A 22713-nucleotide genomic window follows, 5' to 3' on the forward strand; every position below is an offset into this window, starting at 1 on the left:
CGGTTGGGAACTAGCAAAAATGGCGTGAACCGGCTGAGAACCGGCAAAACCGGTGTGAACCACCGGTTCTGTTTTTTTTTAAATTAAATCAAACAATGTCGTTTGTTATGATTTTTTTCAGCCCTAAATTTATTTTCTAATTTTAGCTATATAATTATATTTATTATTTAATATGCTTTACACTTTTACTTTTAATTGTTAAGTATTGTATGTGAATTTAAATTTAACTTTGTATTTATTTATTTATCATATTGATAAGTGATGAAGATCTTGATGTTGTGGACTTTCAAATTCAAAGTGATGCTATGGAGTCAAGTTCAAAGTGGTGATGGCGGTGGTAATTCAACTAATGAAAAAGCTTTTCCCAATATTTTGGAATTTAAGGGAAACAATTTCAATGAATATTTTGATGATTGATACTTGTATCAATTATGTACTTTTTTTATTTAGTTGTTGATGAATTTCATTATGTATTGACCTTAAATATCATGTTGTAGTTGATTTGAATCATTTTGTTTCACTTGATATTATGGTATTTAACTTATATATGTTATGACTTGTGATATTTTTATAGCTTTTAATATTGTGAACTTAAAAAGAGTGTTATATATATATATATATATATATATATATGCTATGAATATTATGTAAAATTTTAGAAAAATATTATTTTATATAAACCGGTTCAACCGCAGTTTAACCCGATTGAACCAGTGAATCAGTACCTTTATCGATTTAAGGTCCGGCCCGGTTTTAAAAACATTGGTTGTAACAAGAATTATTTAAACAAAATGTTTTAATATAGGCTTGTTAACAATGTTTATTCAATAAAGGAAGTCAATGTCTCTTTAATACATTTTTCTAATAAAAGTTCACAGTGTTTTCATTTGTATATTGAAAAACAAAAAAAATGGTGGAAAATGATACATAACCAAAATCAATATTTATGCTAAAAATGGTATGAGCATAAACAAACAAAAATAGAGCGTAATAAACGGATACGGAGAGAAACAATGAATGGTGGAAAATGATAGTGAAAGAGGTAATTTATTGTATAAAAGGGTAGTCATAGGGGCAATCTAAAAACAACTCAAGCAATATCTTCCATTAGTAGGAGATAAAGAGTTGTACGCTAATAAATTGCATAGTAAGAAATGGATCGGATAATTTAATATCGATGTTATTATGTGTTTGTGTTGGGTCGATGTTTATGGTCGAATGTGGAGATCCTTATATTTTTTCGAATGGCATATTACGTATGGCACTGTTTCTCCTTTGGGAGTTCCGGTGAAAGGTATTCTTATTAATAATGAATTTCCCGGCCCGAACATAAACTCTACCACAAACAACAATGTCGTGGTCAATGTATTTAATAATCTTGATGAGCCATTCCTCATAACATGGTAAGTAACTATGACTCATGAACAAAAGATAGTTTTCTATTTGATTATTCTAATAAATGATTGAGGTAGTTATTTTGGAAATGGGATTTGTTGCAGGCACGGTATCCAGCAGAGGAAGAATTCATGGCAAGATGGTGTGTTGGGAACTAATTGTCCAATCCCCCCGGGACAAATTACACGTATCATTTCCAGGTGAAGGATCAAATTGGCAGCTACATGTACTATCCTGTCACTTCTATGCATAAGGCCGTTGGTGGTTTTGGAGGCCTTCGCATTAATAGTCGTGCAATGATTCCTGTCCCATACGACCCTCCAGCTGATGACTATACCTTAATGATTGGAGATTGGTTTAACAAAGGACACACCGAACTGAAGAAAATACTCGACAGCGGCCGCAACCTCGGCAGAGCTGACGGTGTCCACATTAATGGGAAAGTGGCAAAAGGTGATGGTAAAGACGAACCTCTCTTCACCGTGGAAGCTGGCAAAACCTACAGATATAGGATTTGCAATGCTGGATTAAAGACTTCTCTCAACTTCAGGTTCCAAGGCCACACCATGAAACTAGTTGAGATGGAAGGTTCTCACACAGTTCAGAATGACTATGAGTCGCTTGATGTGCATGTAGGACAGTGCTACACTGTGCTCGTCACGGCCGACAAAGAACCAAGGGATTACTATGTTGTTGTCTCTTCTCGTTTTACCAAACGAGAGTCTACAGCAATGGGCATCATCCGCTACCTGAATGGTAAGGGAGGACCCTCATCTGACATTCCTAAGCCACCTATTGGTTGGGCTTGGTCTCTCAATCAATTCCGTACCTTCCGTTGGAACCTTACTGCTAGTGCTGCAAGGCCTAACCCTCAGGGATCCTACAAATATGGTGGCATTAACATTACCCGTACCATCACGCTGGCTAACACCGCTGAGAAGGTAGATGGAAAGCTTCGATATGCAATTAATGGAGTCTCCTTTGTGGAGCCAACCACTCCTTTGAAACTTGTGGAATACTACGGAGTTGCAGACAAGGTTTTCAAGTATAATAATATTCCAGATGAGCCACCAGCTGAAATCTCCAAAGTAGCTCTAGAATCTATTGTCCTCAACATGACACACAAAAGCTTTGTGGAAATTATATTCGAGAATCGTGAAACAGCCCTTCAATCTTGGCACGTCGATGGCTATGCATTCTTCGCTGTGGCGTAAGTGTTGGAAATCTAACTAAGACTGTACCTTTTAATATAATCATTTGATATGAATAATGACTTGTTTTTACAATGATTGTTTGCAGCGTAGAGATAGGGAAATGGAGTCCAGAAAAGAGGATGAACTACAATCTTCTAGACGCGGTGAGCAGGCACACCATTCAGGTGTTCCCACATTCATGGGCTGCTATCCTTATATCTCTTGACAACTGCGGGATGTGGAACATCAGGTCCGAGATATGGGACAGGCATTACCTTGGACAACAACTTTATATTAGTCTTCTTTCCCCTAATCGTTCTGTGAGAGACGAGTACAACTTGCCCGACGACGTAATGACTTGCGGTGTAGTGGAAGGTATGCCAAGGCCTCCACCGTTTAGCAGTTAAATTAACCTCATTTATGTGTGCCTAATTTCCGTTTAAATGCATATTAGACGGAGTGGGAGAGTACGAGGAAGTTTGTAATTCCTAATGATGTCGTCTATATGAACTTTATGATCAAATAATTAAAGTATAACATCATGTATTATATGTGTGCCTAATTTCCGTTTAAATGCATATTAGACGGAGTGGGAGAGTACGAGGAAGTTTGTAATCTCATTAACGACAAAAAACGGGCTATGATTGGGTTAAAATAAAGTTATCTCGTATGATGGGGTGTATTATATGTTACAATTATTTTATTTCGGACAACATCATGTATGAAAATGGGGCAACCGATCGGTAGGAGTCGGATAATAGAAGGGTGACCAGTGGTGATTATTTAACAATGATATACAATATTTAGAGATTTAAGGTTTAGGAGATTAAGGATATAAAAATTTTAAGTAATTTAAAATTTTAGGTGGTTTTAGAAAATTAATGAGGTTGGTTTAAAAAAAAAAGAAAATAAAAATATATTATGTGTCAGATCCTGATTATATAACAATTTTTTAATAAAATAAATGTTAAAAATATATTTTAATAAAGAATTTAAATTCCAAAAAAAAATATTATCTGAATATTTTATTTTAAATTAGTTATTAAATTTTTTATCATAAATTATAAAAGAAATTGATAAATTCCGACATAGGCGGGATGATAGTACATAGTAATTGTTTTAGTAGTATGAGGTCATTAACGGATTCTGTTTCTTTGTTTGTGGATAACTTACCAAACTCTATTCACTGTAAAGGGTTATGGCAGATTGTGGGTCGTTATGGTGAGGTTCTGAGTGTGTATCTTCCGTCGAAGAGGAGTCGAGTAGGCTCTAGGTTTGGTTTCATAATAGTTGGCAATATGGTATAAGCTGATAGAGTTAAGGAACGTTTGAATGGTCTTATGGTGTATGGTAGTCGCATCTCAGTGAGTTTTGCTAAGTATTCTTCGAAGGCTCCGTAGGATAAATGTGCGCAGTGTATATTGTCATGGAAAAGTAAAATTGCAAACCCTCTCATTACTGGTATTTCTCAAACGAAGGAGGCTAGCCTAGCGTGTGCTTCCAGGAAGGAAGCTAAGGGGCTTGTGGATGAAGACGAAGTAAGAAAGTTAAAGAGATGTTTGGGAGTGTTGGGAGTATTGTGGATAGATTACATAACTGGGGTTTAGGGGAAATTAAAGTTCAAAGACTTCATGGGAACTCTTTTTTGCTCACCATCGAGGATGAAGATCTATTTATCATGCTTGAAGACCTTTGATAGTCTTACTTGAAGGAGATTTTCGTGGATGTTATGCTTTGGACAGAGTCTTTTAGCCAGAAGGAGAGAGTTATTTGGTTAGAGATAGAGGGATTACCGTTGCATTGCTGGAATGTTGTCACTTTGAAAAGATTAGTTGGCTTGTGGGGTAGATTTGAGGCGTTTGGAGATAATGTTAGCCATCATTTAGATTGTGAGAAAGTTAATATGCTCATTACTACTTCATCGGAAGCTCAGATTTATGAAGTTGTAGATGTAGTGGTGGAGAATAAAAAGTTTGATGTTCGTGTTCTTGAAGTTAGGATGGTGGACCATTCATTAGGCAATTTGTCTAAATCTGAAATCCTAAAGAAAATAGAGGTTGAGGTTGGTGCTAATGATGTGGGTGTTTTATCGGTTAAAGATGATCTATCGGTGGCTTCTAAGTCGGGAAGTTCTGATGGCAAGAAAAGGTCACCTTCTGGTGGTATCCCTTATGATGTCACGTACTCTGGGGATAGGATTGGTTGCCGTAATAAGGTTAGTATTGTGAAGCCGATTGAGGTCGAGTGTGGTGTCGCTGATGGTGGACAGAGTGTTGCCTTTTAAATTTCAAATCATTGCAATCACGTGGGGTTGCAAGGATTGGATATTGATGGGGTTGAGACTTTGGTTGTAGAGTCAAATGAGGCCAGTCCTATTATAGACGGGATTTCAAAGTTGGAGGATAAAGTTTTGGTGGGTGCTTCTGCTGTAGTTTCTCCTGAGATTGAGCTCTCTTTAAGGATGGGATTAAAGAATGAAATTTTATTGGATTCCTATAGTGATTTTCAGATGGATTCAGGGGGAGGAATGACAGTTTATTTTTGGGTCCTGTTAACTCTTTGGAATTAGGCAACGTAAGTTAAATGGAGATACCTGAAAAAGAGAGTCTTGGGGGAGTCTTAGAAGATGTGTCATGTGTGCCAGAACTGTCCATTAGGAATAAAATGAAGATGCATAAATTTGGTTCTATGTTGGATATCCAAGACTCAGTCCTATCGAAAGCTGAGAGGAGTCGAAGAGATCAAACATTGAAGAGTTCCAAGTTGAAGAAGGTTGATTTAGAATCTAGTGAATTATCAGGTAGATCTATTTCAGATTCAGTCTTAAAGAAAAAGTGGGTTGTTGCGTATGCTGAAGCGAAGGAGACTTTGTCAGTAGCTAAGTTTCTTGGTATTAAGTTTGCTGGTTCTGAGAGAAAGGTTCTTGAGTAGTTAGTGTCGCTAGAGTTGAGTTGACGATAGTGAATGAGGTGTAGGGCTTGCTAGGTTTTTGCATTTGTTTGAGGATAGCGTCGAAGTTTTTTTGGAGGTCATGGAGTTGGTTTTTAGGGGTTATATGTGATTATTTTTTACGTGTTATGGGGGTTTAGGACTCGGGAGAATTTAGTTTGTCTAAAGAGTGAAAGTTATTTAGCATCCTCCAAATGAGTAGCTCGTGCATTGCTTCGTAGGTTGATAGTATGGTGCTCGTAGGTTTACAGGTGGGTTGGTGTGCCATTTTTTAATCAATTGTTCGTGATGGGCATTTTGCTTCCCATGCTTGTATTTGTTAGCAATTGGATCTTCTCGATAACACTAGGATTCAGATATGTCTTATTGACCGGCTTTTAGACTCTGAATTGGCAAGTGAAAAGGTTTGGTTGGACGTGCTCGTGAATCCATATATTAATGTAAAGGCTTGGAGATGAACATCTTAAGTTATTTATTTTTAATATGCGCTCTTCTGTACTTCACTTCTGGTAAGTCTCATCGATCTTCTGGCAATAGCAGGCTTTTAATAGATTCTTTGAATGGCTTTGGTTGAGCAACCGCTATATTTCTTGAACGACCACAATTATAGGATTTAAAAATATAAAGAGGCTTTGGTTTTTGTTCCCCAGACATGGAGTTATGGTGGGCGATTAAATAATGGATTTAAAAATATAATGGGGCTTTAGTTTTTGCTCTCTAGACATAGAGTTTTGGTAGTTCTGCGCATTTTTCTATCCATCTAATGGATGCTCCAATGTCTTAGAGGTGGTGAGTAGGGCACACATGGGAGTGGGTGCGTGTGCTATAGTGGATCGTAATATGGATGGTAGTGTTTATTTTGAGGGACATTAGATCTTCTCTTTTGTTGATAACATGGGGCCCACGGTTCTATTTAGATAGGCAACCAAAATTTATTTTCTACAAACAAAGGTCATTGAAAAGTTCAATCTTCGAGAATTTTATATGGTTGTCTGCTCTGGAGCTTTTGTAATCTGGCTTTTGTTGTCTCTGTTTGCGCTGATGTAGTTGACATAGCCTCTACGGTTGTAATTGATATGTTTTTTTAGTTGGTTGCAGTGTTTGCTTCGTTTGGTCGGTTGGATAGTTTTTTGGTATTGTCTTTGTTCGATTTTGTTGTCTTTGTAGGTTTGGTTTCCGTTATTGATATGTTTGTTTGTATTTGTTCTCTAATGTAGCACTCTTTTCCTCCAATCAGTTTAGGGAGGTTTTTAATGAGGCTCATAAGTTGTTCTTGTCTCTTGATTTTAATAAATCTTCATTCCTATAAAAAAACGTCATTAAAGGTAGTATTTATTTATAATAATTTTTATCTATTGATAACGAATACAAATCCTTCAGACGCAACTACTTAAACTTATAATCTTAAAGGAGAACAATACTTTTGTTTAACCACTAAGATCATTCAATGAGTTCAACATTAGTCGGTCTTCTCCATACCATTAAGTTTAAACGATTATATATGATTTAACATAACATGATATTTTTAAACGATTATATATGATTTTAATTAATATAATAATAAAATTAATTTTTAATATTTATATATTATATAATTTGATCTAAGAAATTGATAACTCCGTAAAAGGCCACATTTAGGGGCCTTTTAACTTAAGTTATTGAATGTTTAAAGGCTCATTTAGGACCATGTAGATGCATTTAGAAGCATTTAGTTGCATGTGGTGGATTTCGGTTTGCCGTGGCATTTTATTTTTACAACGGTGCCACTTTATAGGAAAGGTACTTGTATGATGATGTGCAGGTATTGAGAGCAAGGAGAAGAGGAAAGAAAATGTCGTGACATAAGGAGACTGCTGAGCAAAATGAATTTGTCGAGGTCAGCCGGCATTTTGAAAGTGTTGTAAGTGCGGGAAGATATTTTTGAAGCCAGATGTATCCAACTGTCCGAGAGCTCTGCCCGGGAAATCCACCTCGAAGATACGCCTGGAAGGATCAGCGCTGCAACCGTTGGTTCTGCTGATGATGCCACCTGACCCTGCAGATCCTGGCTGTCCTTGGGCGTCTTCCACGAGATTATGCCGGGTACTCAACCAGCTACCCAGGCTGTATCATCACCTGTCTTACCCGAATCCCAAGCAAAGTTAACTATGGTTTGGGGAAGTCAACTCTTAGTTCAAGGGTTAATTTTCCCCTATAAATAAAGGATGAAGCCACATTATTAGAGACTTTAGTTCCACCTAGATTTGAGCTTAAAAAGTTAGAGTGAGAAGGTCTCACTTATCTCAGTCAATCCGTCTTGCCGTGGCATTTCTCCTTGACTAGCAGAAGGGAGTGGCGTTCTGAGCATCCGAGAGGAGCCAGTCCGCTAGGAGCAGTTCCTGGTGGCCAAGAGGAGCATTGGGCAGTGCACGTCGAAGGCTTTCTCTCCTTCCCTTAGTTCTTTGCTTTCATATTTTATTATTGGGTTGTAAGGAACGAATGGAACTTGTCTTGAACTTGTTTATTTCAAACCCCACCATGAACTAATCCTATTTGGTGGGAGTTCACTTGGATGTCTAAGTTTTATTTTCAATGAATGGTTGTTTATTATGTTCTAATCTATTTTTTTATGAAACTTAATGCTTTGAGGTTGTAGGAGCTATGAGAGTAGCCTTTCCTTAGAAGGTGTTTAGGGTTTGAGAGAATGCCTTGGCAAAATATCTTTAGTCTTCGAGAGAAGCTAGGGAGGAACTACATAAACAAAGGGGTTCTAGACAGTAACTAGGCCTAATCCATCTAAGAGATAAGAATAGGATTTCATTCGACTAAAAGGAGTAGAGCATATCCGATAGGTTAGATGTTAATGTTGCCGTAAAAAGGTATTGTCGAGACATATCATGTTATCTGAATCAATAGGATCACTGCAGGGGTTTACGCCAATCGGATTTGCCAGGGCATCTTTAATCTGTCGAGTCCCTTCCTAGAGATAGCTGAGGGAACTTTAGTAGACTCTGTCGGGCAGGTTAAGCATAGAGGAAATACCATTCAGAGAAATAGACTTAGGTTTTCCTAGTGACTCCCATCGCTCATTCCCATTGCTGCTAGTTGTGAGAAAGCTAAAGTCCTATAACTTAAATCCCATAGCTGCATTTGTATTTTGCCTTGATATTTCCATTTTGCTTGCACGTATTATAATTTCATTTGCCACAACTTATCCAATTACTACCACACCACCATCATTCCATTTCCACATCAGTCATTCCATTTTGCCACAACATTATCTTTTATACATACCATCACTAACTTTACTTAGGCGACAAAGTAAAGTGCCTTGACAAACCTATTTGATTTCCCCAATTCCCTGTGGAGACGAAACTCTACTTATCACTTTATTACTTGTTCGATTTTGTATACTTGTACATATATCCGCACTCATTTTTAGTACTCACAAAGAGCGGACAAGTTTTTGGCGATGTTACTGGGGAACTTGGCAACTGGAAGTTAAATTGATTTGTCATAGCATTTTTATTTTACTTGTTCATATTTTCTTTTTAGTTAGCTTTATATTTGTTTTTACTTTCTGTGATTTTTCTGTATTTATTTTTCTAGGTACATGACCCAAAGTAATCCTGAAGAGCCATTAGAACCTATTGATCTTGAAATCGAGAGGCTTTTTAGACACAGAAGACGCGTTCAACATGTAAACATGTACCAAATCGGAAATCAAGGCATCAACCATGAGGAGGATCATAATGCCGGGGCAAATTTAAATACTGGGAATGGAGCCAGACCTCGTGCCATTCGTGATCACTTAAACCCGATCTTAGAATATTTAAATCCTGGAATTATGGCCCCAGATATTCAAGCAGCCCATTTCGAGATTAAACTCGTCATGTTCAATATGTTGAACTCTATAGGACAGTTTGAGGGCATGCCAAATGAATATGTCAAGCAGCATATTCGCAACTTCTTGGAGGTGTGCGATTCTTTTCGCCAACAAGGGGTGCACGAAGATGTTCTGAAATCAAAGATGTTTTCTTACTCTCTACGTGACCGAGCAAGGGCGTGGTTGAGTGGCGTTCCAGCGGGTTCAATGGAGTCGTGGACAGATCTGTGCAAAAAAAAATTTGCTGCGGTATAATCCTCCGAATATGAATACCCAATTGAGGAACGACATTCCTTCCTTCCGTCAAGCTGATGACGAGTCGATATAATGAATGGGATCGATACAAGGCATTGCTTCGCAAGTGCTCAAATCATGGTATTCAAGATTGGACCTAGGTGGTGATGTTCTATAATGGAGTAAACGCACCCACGTGGATGATGCTTGATGCCTCGGTAAATGGGACGTTACTTGACAAATCACCAGCAGAGGCATTTGACATTCTGGATAAGATTACCACTAATGATTATCAGTTTCCATCCACACGGCTTAGAGCTTGGCGCAAGTCACACGGAGCTTTCGAGCTAGATTCTAAAGATAATGTGTCCACCCAACTTGCTGCTATTACCAACATGCTGAAAAATTTACAAAGGCTAAGTGAGGTGAGAGAAGTGAAGGCAACCCATTCAGCTTGTTTATTATGCCACGGCAATCACAATGAGAGTGATTGGCCGACTAATCAAGAATCCATTAACTATGTGGGCAACTTTAATCGAGGCAACAATAACCCCTATTCCAACACGTATAATTCAGGATGGCGTCAGCATCTAAACTTTTCATGGGGAAATCAAGGATCCAACAATGCCCATCAATCAGCTCGACAGCATAATTTCAACGACTCCCAGGGTTATCAAGCGAATATACCATGGCATAATTCTAATAAGGGAGGACCATCTTCATCAAACAAAAGTTCTTTGGAGGACACAATGCAAGAGTTTATTGCAACAACAAAGACAATGCTGCAAGATCACGCAACCTTCATCAAAAATTAAGGAGCTCTACTTTAGAGCCATAGTTCTTCACTAAGGGCATTGGAGAGTCAAGTTGGTCAAATTGTCACAGCATTACAAGAACGCAAACCAAGAGACTTATCTCTGCATCGATCGTAGTTCCTCCAGATTGGACGTCACCGTTCGAATTAATGTGCGATGCAAGTGATATTGCCGTGGGAGTTGTGCTCGGACAACATAGAGGTAAAATTTTTCATGTGATTTATTATGCTAGACGTACTTTAAATGATGCACAATTGAATTACACTACCACCGAGAAAGAATTACTTTTCATGGTATTTGCATTTGACAAGTTTAGGCCATACTTGATAGGCACAAAGGTCATAGTTCACACAAATCACTCTGCTATAAAATATTTAGGGAACAAGAAAGATGCCAAGCCTAGACTGATTGGATGGATATTACTCTTGCAAGAATTTGACTTAGAGGTAGTTGATAGGAAAGGTACTGAAAATTAGGTTGCATACCACTTATCTAGGCTAGAGAACATTTCAGAATGCCATGACATTTTTTATATTAAAGAATAATTCCCTGATGAGAAAATTTTATATGCCACGGAAATTCCGTGGTATGCTGACCTCGTTAATTTTTTTGTTAGCGGTGTTTTTTCTTATGAACTAAATAGCCAGGGCAAGAAGAAGTTTCTGCATGATGCCAAGTTCTACTTTGGGATGAGTCGTACTTGTTCAAGCAATGTGCCGATCAAATGATTAGGCGGTGTGTCCCCGAAGAGGAGCAATGCAATATCTTATACCATTGCCACATAACAACCTGTGGAGGGCATTTTGGAGGTTCGAGGACTGCTGTAAAGGTCCTCTAATCGGGCTTCTATTGACCATAATTATTTAAAGATACCCACGAATTTTGCAAATCATGCGACAGATGCCAGTGCACTGGAAACCTTTCCAGATGACATGAAATGCTCATGCAAAATATTTTGGAGATAGAACTTTTCGATGTTTGGGGCATTGATTTTATGGGACCATTCCCATCTTCTTTTGGGGATTTATACATTTTGCTTGCGATGGATTATGTCTCGAAGTGGGTTGAAGCAATTGCTACGCCGAGGAACAACTCGAAGACGGTGCTCAAGTTCCTTCACAAGAACATATTCACACAATTTGGAGTACCGAGAGCCATCATTAGCGATGAGGGCACCCATTTCGACAATAGATTAATTGCCAAGGTATTATAGAAATATGGAGTGCGATATAAGATTGCCACGGCATATCACCCGCAGACGAATGGGCAAGCTGAAGTGTCCAATCGAGAAGTCAAGCAAATCCTTGAGAAGGTGGTGAACCCTCGAAGGAAAGACTTCAAAATGCCTCTGGGAATGTTTCCTTTTAATATGGTATATGGAAAAGCCTGCCACCTCCCAGTTGAATTAGAACACAAGGCATACTGGGCAATGAAGAAGCTGAACTTCGACGCACAACTCGCTGGGGAGAAATGATTGCTCGATTTAAATGAAATGGAGGAGTTTCGAGCACAAGCATATGAAAATGCCAAGCTCTACTAGGAAAAGACTAAGAAGTGGCATGACAAAAATCTTTTGCCACGGCATTTTCATGAAGGCCAGAAAGTATTGTTGTTCAACTCAAGGCTCAAACTCTTCCCTGGCAAACTAAAGTCACGTTGGTCGGGACCGTTTGAAGTTCACCATGTTTATCCATATGGCACTGTTGATATCAAGAACATGGACGATGGATCCATTTTTAAAGTCAAAGGCCAGCACCTGAAGGTCTACCAAGGAATCCCACCTGCACGTGACAAGTAAGCGCTGCTTTTGCACGATGTCGATACGGGTCCGGCATCTTAAGGATGCCATGACATTTTAAATTTACTTCTGTGTATAAATAATTTTGATATTACTATTATTTTTAGTATTTAATATTTTTAATTAATTATGTTTGTTTTATTTTTGTGCAAGAGACTTCCCACATGACCACCACGTGAAGAGTATTAAGGAAGCTTGTGAAATTTGGGCGGCAAAAGTGAATAGTATAAGGAGGGAACTTTTTCACTTTTACCTAGGATTAAAAAATTTTAACTTTTAATTTTTGTTTTCTTCCCGCTTAGACCCCACCGTTTCTTCTTTTATCCCCTCATAATCTCATTTCTTGTTTATATCTTCATTTCCTTTTCACTTTTCCCTTAACTTTTTCTATCTCATCTTCTTCTCCTCTCTTTGACCGAAACTGCCATAACCGTCCAAAGCCTCAAGTTTTTTTCTTTCTTTTCTCATTTTATCTTGTAACGATGGTCCGTTCCCGTCCCCCTGCGCCATCTTTGCCACCACGGTTTGTGGATGATTCCGCCCGCGAACGGTTCCAAACAATCAAGAATCGGTGAGTATTTTTTGAGTTGGGGTTTATCTTCTCTAAGGAGAAGGACAATGCCTTAGGGAGTGAGGTTCTTGACGTTGTTACCACGCATAAGTGGTAGAAATTTGCCAAGCAACCCACAGCTGTCAACGCTACTCTAGTGAAGGAGTTTTACTCCAACATATCCGAGCCAAACCAGTATGTCGTGAAGGTTCACGACATTTCTATTCGTTTTACTCCTACTGTCATTAACCGTTACTTTAAACTTCAGGGTACTGTAGATCATCATACATCTTTTGCGCAAGAAGTAGATAACGAAACTTACCAAGGCATACTGGAAGATCTCTGTCTTCCAGACACACAATGGAATGGGCAACAAATGAGCCCCAAGACCGTGGATCGGGAGAGGCTCCTTCCACAAGTGAAGTTGTGGAATCATTTCATGAAGCACAAACTTTTACCCACTTCCCACAACCGTGTCTTGCCAGCGAATGCTTCTGCTTCACTCGATCATCTTTGGGCGAGCCATTGATGTAGGGCAGATTATAGTGGAGCAGGCTCATTTGTGCCTGAAGCGCCCTACAAGTGCCTTGGTTTTTCCAAATCTCATCACCGTATTATGCCGTGAAAAAAAGGTCCCCGAAAAAATGTTTGATGAGATTTTACCGGGTATTGTTGGGATCACCAAAGCGAAAATCCCTTTGTTGTTTGGGATTGAATGAAGCAAATAGGAAGGAAAAAGAGGCATCCACATATCGCGTTTCACCATCTCATCATGCCAAGGAAAATTCAGATGCCCTGGAGGAGGCAGTCCAGCGCACTCAAGATGATGTCGGGCAGCTGTCTGACAAATTGATTATATATTTCGCCTATGCCAAACGCCGAGATGAATTTCTCACCAGTGCCTTGATGGAATTCCTCCCGCACACGAACTTCACTATTCCTGTCTTCCCGTCGTGCCACCGAATGAGGATGCCGAGGCATCTGCAGAAGCACCTCGTCCTACCCGTACCGATGTCCCTTAATCGCATGGTGCAGAGAGTCCCCAACCTGCTGAACCTGAAGAGCCTACTGATGCCGAAGAGACCGATGATCCTAAACCAGTCCATGTTGTAGCACCCGATGCAGATCAAGAAGCCAACCTCCAACTCGCTAATATCCCGGAGCCAGCACAACTTGTTGAACCTTTGGTGGCAGAACACCTTGAAGTACCACAGCCCACTGAGTCAACCGATGAGTCATAATTCGAGATGCCATGGCAAGCTCCTTTACGTAGGAGCCGGCGTCGCCTTAGGAAGGAATCTCAGCATCAAGAGCCCCCTTCTCCCAACCGTTCCAGAAGGACTTAGCACTCCTCCAACCGAACCTGCGTCTGACTCAAAGCACTATAGCCTTGCCAAGCTACGAAAGCGCACTCGCCGCGCAACCACTACACCACCACCCATTTAAAGACAAAGTACCTTTCATTTGCATTTCATTCATAGCATGTAGATTCCTATTTCTTAGTTTTTGTAAGCATTGAGGACAATGCTTCTCTCAAGTTTGGGGGAAGTAGGGATCTCGTATCACTGCATGATAGTAGTAGTAAAATAAATATGCCATGACATTAGTAATTGCTTGAATAGTTTTCTGGAATCAATTAAGGATGCTCGATGATGATGAATTTGATGGCTATGATTGAATATACATGACTAGCTGAGGATGATAGAACCAACTCTAGGACTTTCTTCTTTGAAATCCTTGAACACGCGATTGTATGTTTTCTATGCTTGAGAAACTTAGAAATTTTTTATAAGAGAATTCTTAAAATGTCTTGGCATAAAACTTTGACTGATGAAAGCCCCGTTTCTATGTTAAAATATATATATATATGAAGTTATGAATAAATGCCTCGGCATATATGTAGAGGTACACTCCGCTATGCCTTGGCATATGAGTGAATGAAAGATGTCACAGGATGACTCTATCTAACTAGCTCGGGGGTGGAAGGTATGCTCCCTTTCACCTAGAGTGTGGGATGATAGAGTGATGGGCTTACTCCCCTCGTAGCAGAACTAATAAAAGAAAATAAAGGCAAGGTGAGAGCTGATTTAGAAAATGTCATGGCAAATTAGGAAAGCTTGCTTAGAAATTTTTTAAATTTGTTAAGCATGGACTGGATACAACACGCACGCACCCACACAAAGAATCTTGCCCTAGGGGACAGTACTAAATTTCTCAAACCTAGTCTAGCATGTTGAGGCCATATGTGTTGAGGGCTGAAATTTTATCCCATAAGACTATTCTGCTTCTGAACTTGTCATGGTATATTTGTTTTGCTTATTACTATCCATTGCTTGAGGACAATTAATAGATTAAGTTTGGGGGTGTGATAACTCCGTAAAAGGCCATATTTAGGGGTCTTTTAACTTAAGTTATTGAATGTTTAAAGGCTCATTTAGGACAATGTATATGCATTTAGAAGTATTTAGTTACATGTGATGGATTTCGGTTTGCCGTGGCATTTTATTTTACAGCGTGCTACTTTATTAGAAAGGTACTTGTATGATGATGTGCAGGTATTGAGAGCAAGGAGAAGAGGAAAGAAAATGCGTGACATAAGGAGACTGCTGAGCAAAATGAATTTGTCGAGGTCAACTGGCATTTCGAAAGTGCTGTAAATGCGGGAAGATATTTTTGAAGCCAACTGTATCCAGTTGTCCGAGAGCTCTGCCCGAGAAATCCACCTCGAAGATACACCTGGAGGGATTAGCACTGCAACCGTCGGTTCTGCTGATGACGCCACCTGACCCTGCAGATCCTGGCTGTGCTTGAGCGTATGCCACGGGATTATGTCGGGTACTCAACCAGCTACCCAGGTTGTATCATCACCTGCCTCCCAAGCAAAGTTAACTATGGTTTGGGGAAGTCAACTCTTAGTTCAAGGGTTAATTTTCCCCTATAAATAGAGGATGAAGTCACATTGTTAGAGACTTTAGTTCAACCTAGATTTGAGCTTAAAAAGTTAGAGTGAGAAGGTCTCACCTATCTCAGTCAATCCGTCTTGTCGTGGCATTTCTCCTTGACTAGCAGAAGGGAGTGGCGTTCTGAGCATCCGAGAGGAGCCCGCTGGGAGCAGTTCCTGGTGGCCAAGAGAAGCATTGGGCAGCGCATGTCGAAGGCTTTTTCTCCTTCCCTTAGTTCTTTGCTTTCATATTTTGTTGTTGGGTTGTAAGGAATGAATGGAACTTGTCTTGAACTTGTTTATTTCGATCCCCACCATGAACTAATCCTATTTGGTAGGAGTCACTTGGATGTCTAAGTTTTATTTTCAATGAATGGTTGTTTTATTCTGTTCTAATCTGTTTTGTTTATGAAACTTAATGCTTTGAGGTTGTAGGAGCTACGAGAGTAGCCTTTTCTTAGAAGGTGTTTAGGGTTCGAGAGAATGCCTTGGCAAAATATCTTTAGTCTTCGAGAGAAACTAGGGAGGAACTACATAAACAAAGGGGTTCTAGACAGTAACTAGGCCTAATCCATCTTAGAGATAAGAATAGAATTTCATTCGACTAAAAGGAGTAGAGCATAACCGATAGGTTAGATGAATGATGTCGCAAAAAGGTATTGTCGAGACATATCCTGTTATTTGAATCAATAGGATCACTGTAGGGTTTACGCCAATCATTTTGCCAGGGCATCTTTAATCTGTCGAGTCCCTTCCTAGAGATAGCTGAGGGAACTTTAGTAGACTCTGTCGGGCAGGTTAAGCATAGAGGAAATACCATTCAGAGAAATAGACTTAGGTTTTCCTAGTGACTCCCATCGCTCATTCCCATTGTTGCTAGTTGTGTGAGAAAGCTAAAGTCCTATAACTTAAATCCCATAGTTGCATTTTTATTTTGCCTTGACATTTCCATTTTGCTTGCACGTATTACAATTTCATTTGCCACAACTTATCCAATTACTACCACACCACCATCATTCCATTTCTACATCAGTCATTCCATTTTGCCACAACATATCATTTGTACATACCATCACTAACTTTACTTAGGTGACAAAGTAAAGTGCCTGACAAACCTATTTGATTTCCCCAATTCCCTGTGGAGACGATACTCTGCTTATCACTTTATTACTTATTCGATTGTATATATTTGCACATATATCCGCACTCATTTATAGTACTCACAAAGAGCGGACAGAAATCAACAATGTTATATTTTTAAATATTGTATTTAAAATGATTGATCCACTCATTGGTTCAAATGTTGACTTAAGATTTGTATCTAAAAGATATTAAAGAACAAGCAGTAAAAGGGTTCGATTGAAGTATTTATTCAGATTAATTTAAATTTAGACTTGATGCAATTGTTAGACAAATTTATTTTATTTTTAATTGAAAGAAACTTTAAAGACTAAGCTACTGGAGTTGATCAATGAGCTTCGCGTTCCACCAGATGAGCAACGCCGCTTGAAGGTGTGTCGAAGTAGGTGGCATCAGACAGACCGAAAGGAGCCATTTTGGAGAGACTATCACCAACACAATTTTTAGATCGTGGAATCCAGCGAACACGGGTCTCCCATTGGCGATTACGCAGGGAGGCGATAGCTCGGATCAGTGAGAGGGAGCTGACTGCAGCATCAGATGAGTTGATGAGCTTCACGGCTTGAGAGTTATCAGATTGAACTTCAAGGTTGGCAACACAATGATTCCACGCGAGTCTAAGCCCTTCATATAAACCCCATAATTCCGCCTGAAGGACAAAAGAGAGGCCCGGATTTTTGGCATAACCGGTGATCTAATGACCATTAGAATGGCGTAAAACACCACCAGCAGATCATAACCCCGTCCAAGGTTGAACACTGCCATCTCAGTTAAACAGACCCAACCTTTAGGCGGTTTAATCCAAGTACCATTGCTATGTGAGCTGGCAGAAGACACCCCATGCACCTTCTCTTATCTTGATTCAGAGCAGCATGCCCAGCTGTAAGCACGTTGGAAGACAGAGGAAGGAGACTGGACAATTCCATTGAAGGTTTCGTCATTACGATTCTTCCAAACCTGCCAAAGGACTGAAGCAAAGAGAGGAGACGAAGGAATCTCTAAGCCTGGGGAGATAGATGTGATTGCAAGGTTACCAAGCAGCCAAGTGGAGAGATCAGTGGAGAAGAAGCTGGCATTTTGGGAAGCAGGAACAACATCGTCCCATCATAGTACTAAATTGCGGCCGCAACGCAGCGTAACGCCCGCATCGTAACATTTTTAAGGTTACCGTGACGTAATATCGGCGCAAAACGATAAGGGAACCACATCACGATTGTTGCGGTCAAAAACCGTTACATAATACCGCAACACGCTATAAATTGCACCGCAACGCCGCAACTAACTTTAAATTATCTGAAATATAAAATTACATAGATGAATTGTTCTAATTTAATTCTTAAAACTGAATTATAAATATATATGATTAATAATATCGTAATAGTTATGTTTAAAATTAGTTACTTAAATTTAAATTAATTAAATTATTTATTAACATTATTTTAAAATTAAATTAATTTAAATTTAAATTAAATTTTTCTCATATCTAAAATTGACGTGATTAATTTTAAATTAAATTTTATATTAACATTCAACATTGTAATTATATGTTTATTATTATTATATAAATTTTGTTTAAGAGGGGAATTCACTTTAAATACTATAATAGTATGCATTTTATCTATTTTTTATGAAACTATAAAATTTTATCTAATCTATAATATAATAGTTTATGTTATTCATTAACATTATAATTGCTATTACCCATTATCCAGTATGATAGCACTTTTATGGTTTATATTTGTTTTTAATAAATTTTAATGTATGAAACTAAACTTTTATTTTCAAAATAGTATATTAATATTAGTAAATTAAAAGATAATTGTAAAATGTATAAATATAATATTTTAGACGTATTGTGATTTTTGAAAAAAATATCATGTCCGCAACAACCGCAACACGTTACGTAAGGTCCGCAGCATCCTCGACACCGCAACCACATCTACAACAAAATCCACAACTGTAATTTAATACTATGCATCCATAGACTTCGCACCTCAGGGCAGTCACGCAAGACATGCAGAATTGATTCATGAGTTGCAGGACAAGAACGACAAAAGGGATCCGATAACATATTCCGCTGGAACCTTTCGCTATTCGTCATATGTTTTTGCTTAATGGAGAGCCAAAGAAATAGCCGAAGTCGTTGCGGAATGGGGAGAGCCCAGATGAACTTCTAAATGCTGTTGGAATCATTCCGGTAGTGGCGTAAAAGATTGCAGTAAGCGGAGCGGATGCAGAAGGTATTGTCATCAGTCCACCGCCACACAATGGCATCATCATTGTCCGAATCAATAGGAGTGCGCACGTTAACATCTGTGCCAATGTCGTAGGGGTGACTAGAGACAAAATTATGTTTACGTCCCATTCACCGTCAGAGGTAACAACATTACGAACAAGCAAGTCATCGGTAATTAAAGAATAATCTAGTGCTAGTTTCGCAAAGGACCCAAAGAAGACACCCAGTTGTAATTCCAAAACAGACTAGAAGATCCGTTTCCAATCGACCATTCCAGGCACGGTAAAAGAGAAGACCAAGCCTTCGACAATCCTCGCCAAAGAGGAGAGCAGACTGGTCGGTGGATCGATAAGGGAAAGACATCAAAGACTTTGTATTTTTAACGGAGAATTTTGACCCAATAAGAGTTCTTGCTCATTAGAAGGTTATAACCAAGTTTAATCATAAACACCATTTTTTTCATGCAGGCGAGGTATACCTAGGCCACCTTGTTCACGCGGCAGGCAAACTGTTTCCCAGTTGACAAGAGAGACTTTCGGAGTTGAGGTTGTAAAACCCCAAATAAAGCGACGGATACACATCTCAATCTCCTTACAGATCTGCTAGGGAAGAAACATAGTTTGCATAAAATATACCGGGGTCGCGCTAAACAACGAGTTAGCAAGAGTGAGGCGGCCGACTAAGGATAAGGTTTGGGCAGCCTACCCCGAAAGCTTGTTGCGGATCATCTCCACGATAAATGTGTAATCCGATAAAGTGGGACGTTTGTGAAACACTGGGACTCCTAGGTTTCCTAGTCGAGTCAACTTCTTGAAACTCAAGCTTAGCCACAACAAAAGCACGATCAATAAGGCTAGTATTGGGAGAAAATATTAGTATTGGCCTTACTAACCTTATGTCCGGAGTAGTAGCCAAAGTCGGGGAGTATGCAGTCAATAACAAAGGGTTGTTTGTCATTTGCTCTCTCATATAAAACAAGGTCATCGGCAAAAACGAAATGAGAGACATGTAAATCTTGCGACCAAAAGTGAATGGCTTACAGTCTCTATTTTGAACCGCACTAAAGATGCGATGGCCTAAGGGCTCCATGGCAAGAACAAATAAATAAGGTGAGAGGAGATCTCCTTGATGGATTCCCCACTTAGGGGTAACAATACGATATAAGAATCCATTCCACTGGATTGCATGGTAGAAGTGGTGATGCAGTGCATAATAATTTGGATAAATCTATTGGGGATGCTGATTTCCAAGAGGGTGTCCTTTATAAAGTCCTATCGAATTTTATCAAACGCTGGTCTACTTTGATGGTCATGCAGCACATTTGGCCTTCGACTTGGCGCATGGAGTGGATGATTTCCTGGTTGATAACAATATTTTCAGTGATAGAGCGGCCCAGAATGAAGTTTGTTTGGTTCGGAGAAACAAGGAGCGAGATGATGCTCTGGAGTCGACGAACAATGATGGTTGATAACAATATTTTTAGTGATAGAGCGACCCAGAATGAAGCTTGTTTGGTTCGGAGAAACAAGGAGCGGGATGATACTCTGGAGTCAACGAGCAATGATTTTGGTGATGATTTTGTAAGCGATGGTACATAGACTTATAGGCCGAAAGTCGGAAAAAGTCTCAGGCATCGATTTTTGGCAGGATAAGAGCAATGATAATGTGGTTCAAAGAAGGTTCAGCGGCATTTCCTTCGAAGACTTTATGAACCATACTACAAATCATATCGCCTACTACTGACCATTTTGATTGAAAAAAACTCCGCATAGAGGCCATTATGGCTGAGAAATTTAAGAGGTGTCATACTAAATAAAGCATCATGAATTTCAATTTGAGATGGCACACTGTGGAGATGGCTTATTTCAACTGCTGGGATTATCAGGAAGCATACCGTTGGCAAGAAAGACCCGCGAGCTTCATGATCGAAAGTGAAAAGTTATGAAAGAAGTTGGCAACCTCTTCTTTGAGTTCATCTTCATCATGGCACCATTCACCCGAAGGAGTTTTTAGGGAAAGAATTTTGTTTCGACGATTGCGGATCATAGTTTTCTAGTGGAAGTATTTGTTGAAAAGTCAAAATTAGCCTAAATAAGTTCACACCTAAATTATTTTGATGGCATTGCTTAAATCAATTTAGTTAGGTGAAAATTAAGTATTTTTCTCATATTTTAATTTCAATGGTTTAGATTATTAGTGATTATTTTAATGAGTAGTTTAGATTGTTTCTTGTAACCTATAAATACCCTACTTGTATTTGAGTTTATCATCCAACAATCAAAGCTTAATTATAAGCATTTGAAAGCTTTCTTAAGAGTTCTTCCCTTTTGCAATTTTGTGAGATTATTCTGAAAAGAATTTTTCTTATTCTCGATCAATTAGAGTTTTTACTCTATTTTGATTCAGCAATTGATATCAGAGCCACATTTTTAAGGTCTCTTGAAATTCAAGTATGCTCTGTGGCTACAGTTTTTAATTGATCATCCACATCAGAAAAGATTTCTTGAGATTATTGTCGGGGTTATTACAAACCTTGTGGAGCTTCTTTGTGTTTAGAGTAATTTAGTACTCTTCACGTTTGTTACTCAAGCTTGTTTGGTGTAGTCAAAGCCTTGCCGTTAAGATGTGTGATCTTCAACTAGTTGGAGGAATCAAGAAGCTTAACAACAAAAAACTACAACATGTGGCCAACATGTATGGAGTCATACTTACAAGGTTAATACCTTTGGGAGGTTGTCGGTGGTGGTGAAGTTACACAACCTGCGGCAGAAGATGCCAATGGCATCTTGCAAAAGTGGAAAATTAAAGCAGGAAAATCAATGTTTGCATTAAAGACCACAATTAAAGAAGAAATGTTGGAGCACATACGAGATGCTAAAACACCAAAGGAAGCATGAGACACTTTTATTACACTGTTTTCGAAGAGGAACGATACAAAATTGCAACTTCTTAAGAATGAACTTCTATCAATGGCGCAACGCGACATGGCGGTTGCCCAATACTTCACAGGGTGAAGTCGATATGCCGTGAAATTTCAGAATTAGATCTGACAACTGCTATTGGGGAAGCCAAGATAAAAAGAATAACTGTCCATGGTTTTAGACCCGAATATCAAGGGTTTGTCGCCGCTGTACAGGGATGGCCGAAACAACCATCGCTTGTTGAGTTTGAAAATTTGCTTGCGGGTCAAGAATCCATGGCCAAGCAAATGGGAGGAGTCTCGCTGAAGGGTGAAGAGGAAGCGCTCTACACCAGCAAAAGTAGAGGCACTTTCCAGTGGTATACTTGCAGTGGATCTAAAAAGGATGGTGACAAGGTGAAAATTTACCAAGGAAAATGAGACCCTCATTCAGGGGGAGCTTCCAAGAATTGCGGTAATAGTAGAAAGTTTGATGGCAAGTGTTACAATTGCGGGAAGATGGGCCACATGGTAAAAGACTGTTGGACCAAGAAAAATCCTGTTGAAAGTAATACTGCTACTTCCAGTTTGAAGGAGAATAGTGAAGATGGTTGGGATGCTGAAGCGTTATTTGCTACGGATGAAGAAGAATTAGCTCTCACGGTAAAAACACCAGGACGGATTGACTACAAGAATGA

General features: G+C 39.1%; 1 protein-coding gene across 1 annotated transcript; it reads left to right on the forward strand.

Annotated features, from left to right (window-relative positions):
- Window positions 1–1550: 1550 nt before the first annotated feature.
- On the forward strand, window positions 1551–3010 carry LOC120116568 (L-ascorbate oxidase homolog). The gene is made up of 2 exons (XM_039137022.1): window positions 1551–2605; window positions 2695–3010. Exons 1-2 carry the CDS (start codon window positions 1620–1622, stop codon window positions 2993–2995), a joined length of 1287 nt encoding a protein of 428 aa, XP_038992953.1. The 5' UTR covers window positions 1551–1619; the 3' UTR covers window positions 2996–3010.
- The last annotated feature ends 19703 nt before the right edge of the window (window positions 3011–22713 follow it).

Source organism: Hibiscus syriacus, unplaced genomic scaffold, assembly GCF_006381635.1.
Source record: "Hibiscus syriacus cultivar Baekdansim isolate YM2019G1 unplaced genomic scaffold, ASM638163v2 tig00110299_pilon, whole genome shotgun sequence".
Lineage (NCBI taxonomy): Eukaryota > Viridiplantae > Streptophyta > Magnoliopsida > Malvales > Malvaceae > Hibiscus > Hibiscus syriacus.

Excerpts from the sequence above, each read along its gene's own strand:
- LOC120116568 (XM_039137022.1), top strand. The coding sequence starts at position 1,620 with ATGTACTATCCTGTCACTTCTATGCATAAGGCCGTTGGTGGTTTTGGA. Across the intron at positions 2,606-2,694 it reads TATGCATTCTTCGCTGTGGC|CGTAGAGATAGGGAAATGGA; the intron begins GTAAGTGTTGGA and ends GATTGTTTGCAG.